Source organism: Chroicocephalus ridibundus, chromosome 7 (assembly GCF_963924245.1).
Source record: "Chroicocephalus ridibundus chromosome 7, bChrRid1.1, whole genome shotgun sequence".
NCBI lineage: Eukaryota > Metazoa > Chordata > Aves > Charadriiformes > Laridae > Chroicocephalus > Chroicocephalus ridibundus.
The window spans coordinates 11101660-11111697 of NC_086290.1; the positions used below are offsets into that span (position 1 = coordinate 11101660).

The window sequence follows — 10038 nt, forward strand, 5'->3', positions numbered from 1 at the left end:
CAGGGCTTCTCGGCAGCAGCTAAGGTTTTTATTACCTTTTGCTCCCAAGGGTGGAGGGATTAAGATTTGCACAGCGCCAGGATTCGGAGCGAGGTATGACTTACCTTTCCTGAATTGCCTTCCCACTTCCCTGCCAGCCTGGCTTGGTCTGCTGGTTATGGGAATAAAGGTCCTGGTTCTGTCTGATCATGTTTCTTCAGGTTGAGTAACAGCAAAGGGTGCGAAAGAGTTGCCAGAAGAATTAGCCAACACGTTGGTGTTGATGGTATTCCTGTGGCACACACCTGTTGGCTAGAGGTGGCCGGAAACCGGACTGATATGGGAAAGAGTTGGCTGGGTATCCTGTATGGAGGCTTCTGAGAGTGAAACGGCGGTGTCTACGCTGGTGACTATTTTTTCTACTGAGGAAACTTCACGTGCCCACCTGTGCTATCAAGTACACCCAGGAGTTCCCCAGTGGAAAAAAAGCTGTGTTGGAGTTACGGTAAATCAGGCTTTTGCAAACTGGATTATCAGGTATCTTTACTAAGGACTGTCTGATTGATGAACAATTTTCTTGGGTGCCAGCATTTCTTCTACTGAGAGTGTGTCACATCTCAAGAGGTTTTTGTTTCTTTTTCCTGCTGCTACAACAGAATATTTTTTTTTTTTGGGAGGGATGTGTATGTGCGGAGGCCATTAAGAAAGGAAAATCGACAGTTGTCTTGATCTCTGCAGAATAAGCAGAAGAGAAACTCGTGATGGCAATGTGGAAGGACTTCAAAAGATAGACATGGAATTCAGGTGCTTATTAATAAAAGATTAAACATTATTATTTTAAAAAATAATAAAAGGAATGCTTTGCATCATTATACATTTAAAGTAAGTACAAAATCAGTTCATATATAATGTTGCACTTTAACCAAAGTATTGATTCCACAGTTCACCCTATCTGTGGGAGGAAACAGATCTCATAAATAAGTTATGTACTAGATCTTAGTTCCATTTTGAAAAACGAAGCTGGGTTTTTCCCCCATGAGCTAAACGCTCCTCGCTTATCTTCTCATCTCTCGCGATAAGGCTTTTTGCCAGCTGTGTCACTGCGTATTTCTGCTCCCATCACTGTCCTGCTGCTCCCCGCCTGGAGAAGCCGTTTTGCTGGCCTCGTTGTCCGTGTTGTTGTTGAGGATGTCGTCGCAATCCATCTGCGCCATCAGGTTGAAGCGCTCGGCCACGCAGTGGGCGGTGAGTCGAGCCTCGGGGTCGTGGTCCCAGCACTCCGTGATGGTGTCGCACAGAAAACGCATTCCCTGCAAGTCAGAAGGGCTGAAATTAAGATCTGAAGGCAGGAGGAAGAGGAGCTGGAAGCTGATCTAAAGCAACCACAATGTTTTACCATACTTGTGACAGCTTCCTGCAGAAATGCTTTTTCTTTTTTTTTTTTTTTTTTTGGCCAAGCTTAAGCCCAGGAGGAGCCTTGGAAGTTGTGGCAAGTGCCAACGCTTGCACTGTTACAGCACTGCTTGTGTTAGAGCAGCAGCCGCGGCTCACCTGGGATCCGGTCCCATTTTCCACACTCCCTGGAAATTGGTTTGTATCAACTGTGGGACTTGAATAGGGACCCAAGGGAATTAGGCCCTCCATCTCCTGTCTCAGCCCTGCCCATTCAGATCGGAACATCCTAAAACCGGGAAGGGCAGGAGAGGTGCAGATGGTGACCTGCAGGCTGGCAGCCAAGCCCAGGTCCCTGGGTTCCAAGCCTGTGCCCTGGCTGTTGCACCCGGATGGTGGGGAGGTTTCAAAGGCAAGTTTGGAATTAAACTTCTTAAATATGACTTCATGTTCTAGCAGCTTTCTGGAAGGGTGCGCCGTGCCAAACGGTCACTGCAGGGTGCAGCTCAGCTTTGCGTTCTCGCCACAAAATAGTGTCTTGCTTTGGGTGGGATTGGGAACTTCTCAGCGTGCTCAGTTCCTCTCGGTTGCAATGGTTATGCCTCCTAGTAATATAATCTTTTTCCCAACTGTTTAGTGCTCTGAAGAGAGTCCCAAAATTTTGGGTTTAGCAACGAAATGGCAGTTTTCAGCTGGTATTTTTCCCCCTCTTAAGCTAGCAACACCGCTAGCACCAGAAGCTATGTTGAACCTTCCTTTGCTTGTATAATTCCTGTCATGTGCTATTGCTTTCTGCATCATTGTCAACCCAGGTTGCAACACAGTGGAAAAATCATTATTCTAAATAAAGCTTTACGTTTTTCAGGGGTTTTTGTGTATTTCTTAATTTGCAATTAAGAGAACCCAAGGGTCTCGTATAGACCCAACACCAGAGGAAAATGCAGGTGCTACAGAGATGTACCGTCAGTGTCATCTGTCCTTCTGCACCTTCCTCTGAACTCGCCGCTCACCGATAAGGTTCCTCCTGCTAAATCTTCCGTAATGGACCCAGATTAGAGAGAACAGGACTGTGCAGTGTAAGGGACAGATGGTGCATTTCAGCACCTCTTACGTCACTCATTTATTAGCTTAGTTGAAAGGATTTGAGGATAATTGATTAACATGCAAAAATGAGCTAGCTTAGCCGAAGCTTTTAAAATAAGCCTTTTCTCAAACAGAACACAGCGCTGCCGTATGGTTTAGTCACTAGATTTTCTGTGCTTAATTTTGCCCTGAAATCATGACATTTATTTGCAGCTTGCCTTGTAAGTAGCGATGATGCTCTTTTGAGCGGTACAACTGGAACATCTTGTTACGCTCCCAAAAGGGACTTAGTTTGGGTTTTATATTTGATATCTCAGGTTTCCAAAGGATGCTGAGTTTTACAAGTATATTTTTAGTGGCAATATTGAGATTTAAGCTCCCACTGCTCCTTCCTGTTCCACACCAGCCCTTTGGTTGTGCCAGTACAACAGTCTGTTCAGCTGCCTCGTGAACCACATCCAGGAATTTACCTGGCCTGAATAACCACTTATTTTTTTTGTATGTGATATATTTTTTTAAATAAGCGAGGTGGAAGCTTGGGCTTAAGGTGTGTGTAAGTTATCTGGGAAACTTTGGGGATAAATTTCTTCAACGGGCTTTATTGTGCAGCCTTGAGAACAGTTGCCCTGGAGCTGCTGGTGGGCAGCCGGCTGGGCGAGTCAGCTCCGTCAGGGAAATCAGTGCTTATGTCTGCTGAAAATCTTAAACCGTGGCCAACAATGTAAGCCCCTGCTTGACTGAGAGGGATCCTGACGGTTGAAACGTGGAAGTATTGTTTGGAGCTCTGTATCAAACTTGTTTTCGTTGATGGGAACATCTGTGAGGGCTTCCTGTTCAGGTGAGCAATTTGTCACCCTTTTTTGGTGTCACCCAATGCTTCCTCCTGCAGGAAGCCCTTGACTCTTCTGCGGAAAGGCTGGGAGACCTGGGTCTCTTTGGCCTGGAGAAGAGAAGACTGAGAGGGGACCTCATCGATGCTTAGAAATATCTAAAGGGCAGGTGACTAGAGGATGGGGCCAGACTCTTCTCAGTGGTGCCCAGCGACAGGACAAGGGGCAACGGGCACAAGCTGGAACTCAGGAAATTCCATCTCAACATGAGGAAAAACTTCTTTACTTTGAGGGAGACAGGGCACTGGAACAGGCTGCCCAAAGAGGTGGTGGACTCTCCTTCTATGGAGACATTCAAAACCCGCCTGGATGTGTTCCAGTCCAACCTGCTTTGGTGACCCTGCTTTGGCAGGGGGTTGGACTGGATGATCTCAGAAGTCCCCTTTCGACCCCTACCGTTCTGTGACTCCTAAGGAAGCCCTTGGCACAAAGGGTGGCTTTCTGCTGCTTCCCAGCAGATGGTGCTGCCCTATGCCGCATCCCAGGGACTGGTTGCAAAATGCCCGGAAAATCCCGTGAAGCCGGGCTTGCCAGGAGACGTTTGTTAGATCAGCCGAAGTTAGTTGGAGGCAAACTTCCAGGAACACAACGTGGCTTTTCTGTTCCTCTTCCCCAGTGAATATCAGGTGGTCTAATCAAAGTTACTACCTTATAAACCTCGCTCTGTTTACGTGCTCGACCAACCCAACTACGGCAACGTTATTTCTCGGAGGCGATTGCAGTCAGCCCTCCTTCAGCTCAGCAAACAGCGCAGCCGTGGTCAGCCCCTATCAGAGGGTGATTTTTTCACAAGCTAAGCCTCAGTATATTTTCCCTGTGGTTTCCAAGTTTATCAGGGACCCTGGGAGGTTGAACGTCTGTGATGTATGTAGCAGCGCTGATTGAAGTTCCCGTATTTGCCTTCATCAAGGAAGAAGGCTGGGGGAACTTCAGAAAGGGACTTGCCGACTGATAAACTCACTGATGGCCCAGCAGAAGCCACGGACTCACTTGATGCTCTTTGCAGCTTTGGCGGGTCAGGTCGGTTGCGAGTCTTTGGACAACCACGGTTTAGAGAGGAGAGATTGTAGGGAACACGTGGCCTCCTAAGATCGTGAAGTTGTCTCTCTCCTTTTGAAAAGCCTGGCTTCATGTGCCACCCAGGCAGAGCGGAAGCGGGAGCGATGTGTTGTATGGGGGGAGCCAGCGGGCTCAGTGTTCCAGCTTGTTTTTCAGATGAACTGAATTGTTGATCAGCGGATGGTGTTTTTCCACAAGACGCGTGAAATTTAAGAAGTACGGGAAGTCAGGCAAGATTGAAAAATCACGGTCAGCGTGCCCGATACCCCTTGTGCCCTCAATGCATGGAAGAAAGTACTGGACCTGGGGGAGAGAGGACCACGTCAGGGCCAGGAGGTAGCTATGTTTCTGGAGCTGGTTGGTCTGGGCGTGCTTGGGACTGGTTTCAACAGAGCAGAGCTCGTCGTTGCTGCAGTACTTCTATTCTAGAGCGCTGGGTTATGCTTTCTGGGCTGAAACGCTGTGCTTTCAGACCCTCTGAGTGGAAGGCTGGTGAAAGACTTGCCCTTGACAAGACCTGAGCCTCGCAGGTTCCCGGCTCTCGGCTTCAGGCGTGGTTCCCGATTGTTTCGCTCCAGGAAGATGCTTTCCTCGCAGAAGTCCTCCTTCTCCCGTGCCAAGTCCTGACCTCTCGTGTTAAAGGTAATTTTGAGCTTGAAACATCCACAACCGTGCGGGCAGGAGGCTGGATGCACCTTTCTCTCCTGTCCCCGCTGTGAGATGGCTGCGTGCGAGGGACAGCGTGTTTCCTGAGCTAGAGGTTTCTCGATATGGGGGTTATGGGAGAAAGGGGGTAGACTCATAATTTACTGTTTCATGAGGATATCTTGGACTAAAATGCTCCATTTTGCTGTTTCCTGCAAGATAACCGAATACCATCGCTTGGCATTCCTAACGTTTCCCAATCAGGGCAATTTATTAATCATTAAATTTTGCTGTACCCCTGGCTGATGGTTTTTAAACGCCAGGGAATTGTGTCTTGTGGGGCTTAGGTGGGCTCAGCCAGCCAAGGAGGAAGGAGCTGTGTGTCCAGGGATCTGCCCACTTTTGCTTTGATAACAGCTTTAATAATTTCTCAGGTGGATTACTGGGGTGGGACAATATGGGTTGCTCTTTTCTGATCCAGCTACTCCCAGCTTACCTGATGCACCAGCCAGCTGCTCGGGATCTCAGGGCGTCCTCTGCCATGCAGCACGATGTCCCTCATGGTATCCACGCAGGGCTGCTCCTGGACTTTTGACCCAAAAGGCAGCTCATAATTCTTTACCTCTGCAAGGAAGCAACAGCAGTGTTTACGGGATGTTTTTCATGCGTTCGCTGCTTTGCTTTGGTATGGTCCACTGGATGAGAATAAACTTGTTTTTATCAGTCTGCAAAAATAGACGGATCTGGAAACAATTTAACACAGAAACATAGTGCTGGGTTTTCATATAGAGGTTGTCTTCAGAGACAAGACTGAGGAACCATCTGGCCACCTTCCTGAACCCAAGAGATGCACCACAAAGGACTTCGTCTTTGGGTGAGACATATTTTGAGCAGGTAAACTGTGTTGTGCTGGTGAAAGATGGGAGAAGCAACTACGGTACCAGCATCCAGATTCCTGCTGTGTGCGTGGATCGGCTTAGAGGAGAAATGGCCCTTCCAGAAGGGCAACCCCATGTCGTGAGAGGCCAAGGAGAAACTCCCTGTTGCAGAGGTGAGAGGCCACCCTGGTTTCTGCCAGATCCTGCTCAGGTGCAAACGCAGGTGAGATGCGAGTCGGGAGGGATGGCTCGGGATGCTGGCTCGGGGGCAAAGGATGCATGGGGCATCTGAGCCAGCAAGGCTCTCCCACCGCCGAGCAGGGGGCACACGGGGGCAGCTGGGGCAGCTTTCTTGACGAGGATTGGAGCTTCTTGCATCTCCATGGGCTTGTATTGCAAGTAGGTGAGATAGGGAAGGAACCAGGGAGCGCTAAAAAGGGAAAAGAGGGGAGCAGGCAGAAGGTCAGGCAGGGGCTAACAGCTGGGCAGATAATGAAATGTTTTGTTACACACGATTACAGATGCCAGGATGTGGCTCTGGGAACCGAGGGGGGACGTGGCTCTGTTGGAGGCTGGAGTTTGTGAGTCCCCGTTGCAAAATAAACCCTCTGCTGTTGTCTGAAAAAAAATAAAAGCGCTTGTGGCCAGGGAGGAGGAGGCAGCTTCGGCTCCTCATGCTCGGTTTGCTTTGCAGCGCCAGCGCTGACTCGGATGTGACTTGGCGGCTGGCCGGCTGTGAGCGGGGGCTGGACCAGGTCACCCCCTGGGGTCCCGTCCTGCTCCTCGGCCACTGAGCCAGCCCCCTCGAGCCGTGACACACAGGGCAGGATCTACCGCCACCTCTTAGCAGCCCTGCAGCCTCTTACCACCCCGAATCAGGTCCCGTGCCACCGCCAGGGACGTGAGGGTGAGCCACGTCCCCGTACGGGGAGGAAGGGAGCAAAAAGGCATGTGGCAACCCTGGTGCGATGCTCCTACCTCCTACCACTTCGCATCTGGAGGCCATTTCCCACAAAACAAGGGCCATGGAGTAGACATCCATCTGCTTGAAAGACTCCAGGTCTTCCAGGTTCACCCTGGACTCCAGGACCTCTGGGGCCATGTATCTGGCGGTGCCCACCTGCCCACAAAGAGGAGAGAGGGGTTAGCAGAGGTGGGCGAGGGCTTCGGCCATGGGGCCACCAGGGGTGGTTTGCAAAGGGTTCCCTCTGAGGAGAGCTGGTTGGTCATACTTGCCTGCCCGCTGTTGGCAAAGTCATCCACCGTCAGGGAAGGGTCGAGACGTATGGCGATGCCAAAGTCGCAGAGCACACACTCCTGCTCGTTCTTCACCAGGACGTTGGTGCTTTTGATGTCCCGGTGGGCGATGGGGATTTTCGGCCTGCCGCAGGCGGTGTAGTCGCTATGGAGATGGGCCACCCCGCTCACCAGGGAGCCCGCCATCTTCTGCAGGTCCATCCAGCTCAGGACATGGCGGGAGAGGTAGTCCTTGAGGTTGCCCCGGCTGTGGTAGGCGGTGATGAGCCAGTACTCCCGGCGGGGCCCCGCGCCCCGGTCCTCGGCAGTGAGGAACCGCAGGACACTGTCGTGCTTCAGGCTGGCGTCGGTGAAGATCTGGCTCTCGTTCTTCCAGGAGGAGTACTCCTCGCAGGGGAAGATCTTCACGGCCACCGTCTCGTACTGCCCCGAGCGGCTGTGGCTCAGCTTGGCCCTCCACACCTCTGCAAACTGCCCTTTGCCCACCATCTCGTCCAGCTCGATGGGGAGCAGCTCAGCGGAGCGGCTGGTGGGGCTGGCGCCGGCCGGGCTCTCGTCCAGCAGCACTGACAACTTCTCCTCCCGCTCGGCCGACTTCCCCGGTTCCGGCAGCGCCGGGGGCTGCCCCGTTTTCCCACCCCACGCCTTGGCTCTCTTGCGCCGCTTCTGCGTGCGGCAGAGGTAAAATATCACCGTGATCATCACCGCCACCAGCAGCGGGGGCAGGAGGCTGATGGCGGCCACCGGGATCACCTCTTTGCTCTGCAGCATGGAGTAGCCTGCGGGGAGGAAAGCAAAGGCGAGGGCGCTGCCGCCGCGGGCCTGCAACAGCTCGTTCTCGTCACGCGGAGGAGGAAAATATGCGAAGCCGTTAACGACGCGCAGCCCTTTGCGGGGCTGCAACGCAGGCAGCGCACAAACCCCGTCCCGGCAGAGAACCCAGATGCAGGCAGTTACTAAGGGGGCTGCTCGGTTTAGGTCTCAAATTTAGCTCCATTTATCAAGCGAGGGCTCAGGGCCGGGCAGTGCAGCGTGTGAGATCCAGCCGCTGCCACCAAAATGGCTCGGCCGCCTTGTTGGTGGCTCCCAAGCACCACTTGTGCTCACGGCGAGGGGAGCCAGGGTGGAAATAAAGGAGATAAAAGCTGAGGCAAGGCTCGAACGTAGCAAATTTGGGGCTGGGGCTTTGCCGGACACCCATGGCGCAGGGAGGGCCGGCAGGGATGCTGGATGGGGGGTGGGCTGGGTGCAGGAGCGGTGTCCCCCCCAGGATGCTGTGCACAATAATTAGCGTAAAGGAGCATCATTTCAGTGCTGTCTGCCAGCGTTGGCATCTCCTTCCTCGCCACATTACAACACCGACCCCCGTCAACCGAGCAGGCATGGCTGCTTTTGTTTTATTTCTTTTAAACCCCTGTCAGCCTTCAGATCATCGCGGGGGGGTGGGGGGGGGAGCACACAAAAAGCCCTAACCCTCGCACAACATATAATTGTCTGATCCTTTGATGTTCGCGATTCCTGGAATAAACATGCTGACTTCAGTAGAGATATTCAAGTAAAATCTTACTCAGAGGTTTTTCTGCCAAGTATAATAACCCAGGGGAAGAGGGATAAGAATCATTCCATAAGCAAAACTCTCGCTGCTTGACCTCAGTGTGTGCAGATCATAATTCAGGTTCTGGAAAAACAGAGCGTTTAGCTATTTTCCTTGGCAAATTTCAAAAAAATGTGCTGCAGCTAATTTTTGCAAGGCTGTGAAAGCGTTTCTAAAATAGGCATCAGGTTCAAACCACAAGATCAACCTAAACTGATATAAATCAATAACTAACTCGGGAATATGTTTATTTTGGAAAGCGCTAGGCCTGGATATCACCTACTGCTTTAATGGATTTACCCGATGCTTTAGATCCCATCTTTGAAACTCTGAAGAAAGAGAAGATATTTTTAAAGGAGTTGCACGCACGAGTCCTGAAAAGGGGAAGTTAACACAACTTCAGCAAATTCCTTCGCGAGGATGCCCCTTCCCGATGGAAGCCCGTGGATACCACCACGGCCATGGTGACCAAATGTGGCTGCGCTGGTGGTAACTGTGGGTCTGTAAACCCACGCCTTGTTGAGCATCGCTGCGTGGGGCTTTCCATCCCTGCCAGGGGGAGGTGGACCTCCAGGGCTGGGCTCCGATGGCACAGGGCTGGAGAGGACTCTGCGTGCTCAACCCCACCCAGTGTCTTCCCAAGGTGTCTGCTGGGCTCCTGCTTGCGTGGCTTTAGGAAACGATGCTGCTGTGTGCTTTTAGGGTCATCTCTGAGCTCTGACGGGGTTTCCTGCTAGGGCAGTGCCACCCAGCAGCCCAGACCTGTGCTTTCAGGGCTTAAGAAATCAAGAAATGGGAAAAAAAAATCTGCCTCCTTCAGCTGGTGAAGAAACACTCATCTCTGTTAGGTATTTCTGTGCTCAGTGTTTTGTCTATACCGCTGAAGATGATCATAAGTTAACGTTTAAAATGCAAAGGATCCTTTAAAGCAGAAGAAAAGGATATAAACAATGGGGTCTCTGAGTCTGGGGCTTCCCAAGCTGGTCCCACAAACCAAACCAAACCAAAGAGGAGATAACTGCTTAAGGCCCGCGCTGCTCTTGCTCCGAGTTTCCGTGCCTTCGGTGCCGGCTGGCAGGAGGAGGCTGTTTGTGGAAGCCTTCGGTGGGGGTGGCATTTCCAATGAGCCAGTTGTCATTTTTGTGTGAAATTACATATCCCAGCATTGGCTTTGGGATTTGACTATCTCTCCCTAGAAGTCCGCGTACCTGTTATGTTTGGCTCGGGAAGCAGCAAAGAACTGCCAAATTTAGCATCGTTT

The 10038-nt window shown here is 51.4% G+C and overlaps 1 protein-coding gene across 1 annotated transcript in view; it reads right to left on the reverse strand.

The window, feature by feature from the left end:
- Nucleotides 1–866: 866 nt before the first annotated feature.
- Nucleotides 867–10038, reverse strand: part of LOC134518172 (TGF-beta receptor type-2-like) — a 34670-nt gene continuing 25498 nt past the window's right edge. Inside the window, exons 4-7 of the mRNA XM_063340537.1 lie at nt 7163–7962; nt 6905–7046; nt 5545–5672; nt 867–1289 (exon numbers count right to left, since the gene is read on the reverse strand). Of these exons, the coding sequence (XP_063196607.1) occupies nt 1077–1289; nt 5545–5672; nt 6905–7046; nt 7163–7962 (1283 nt within the window). The 3' untranslated portion in view covers nt 867–1076. The remainder of the gene's footprint in view (nt 1290–5544; nt 5673–6904; nt 7047–7162; nt 7963–10038) is intronic.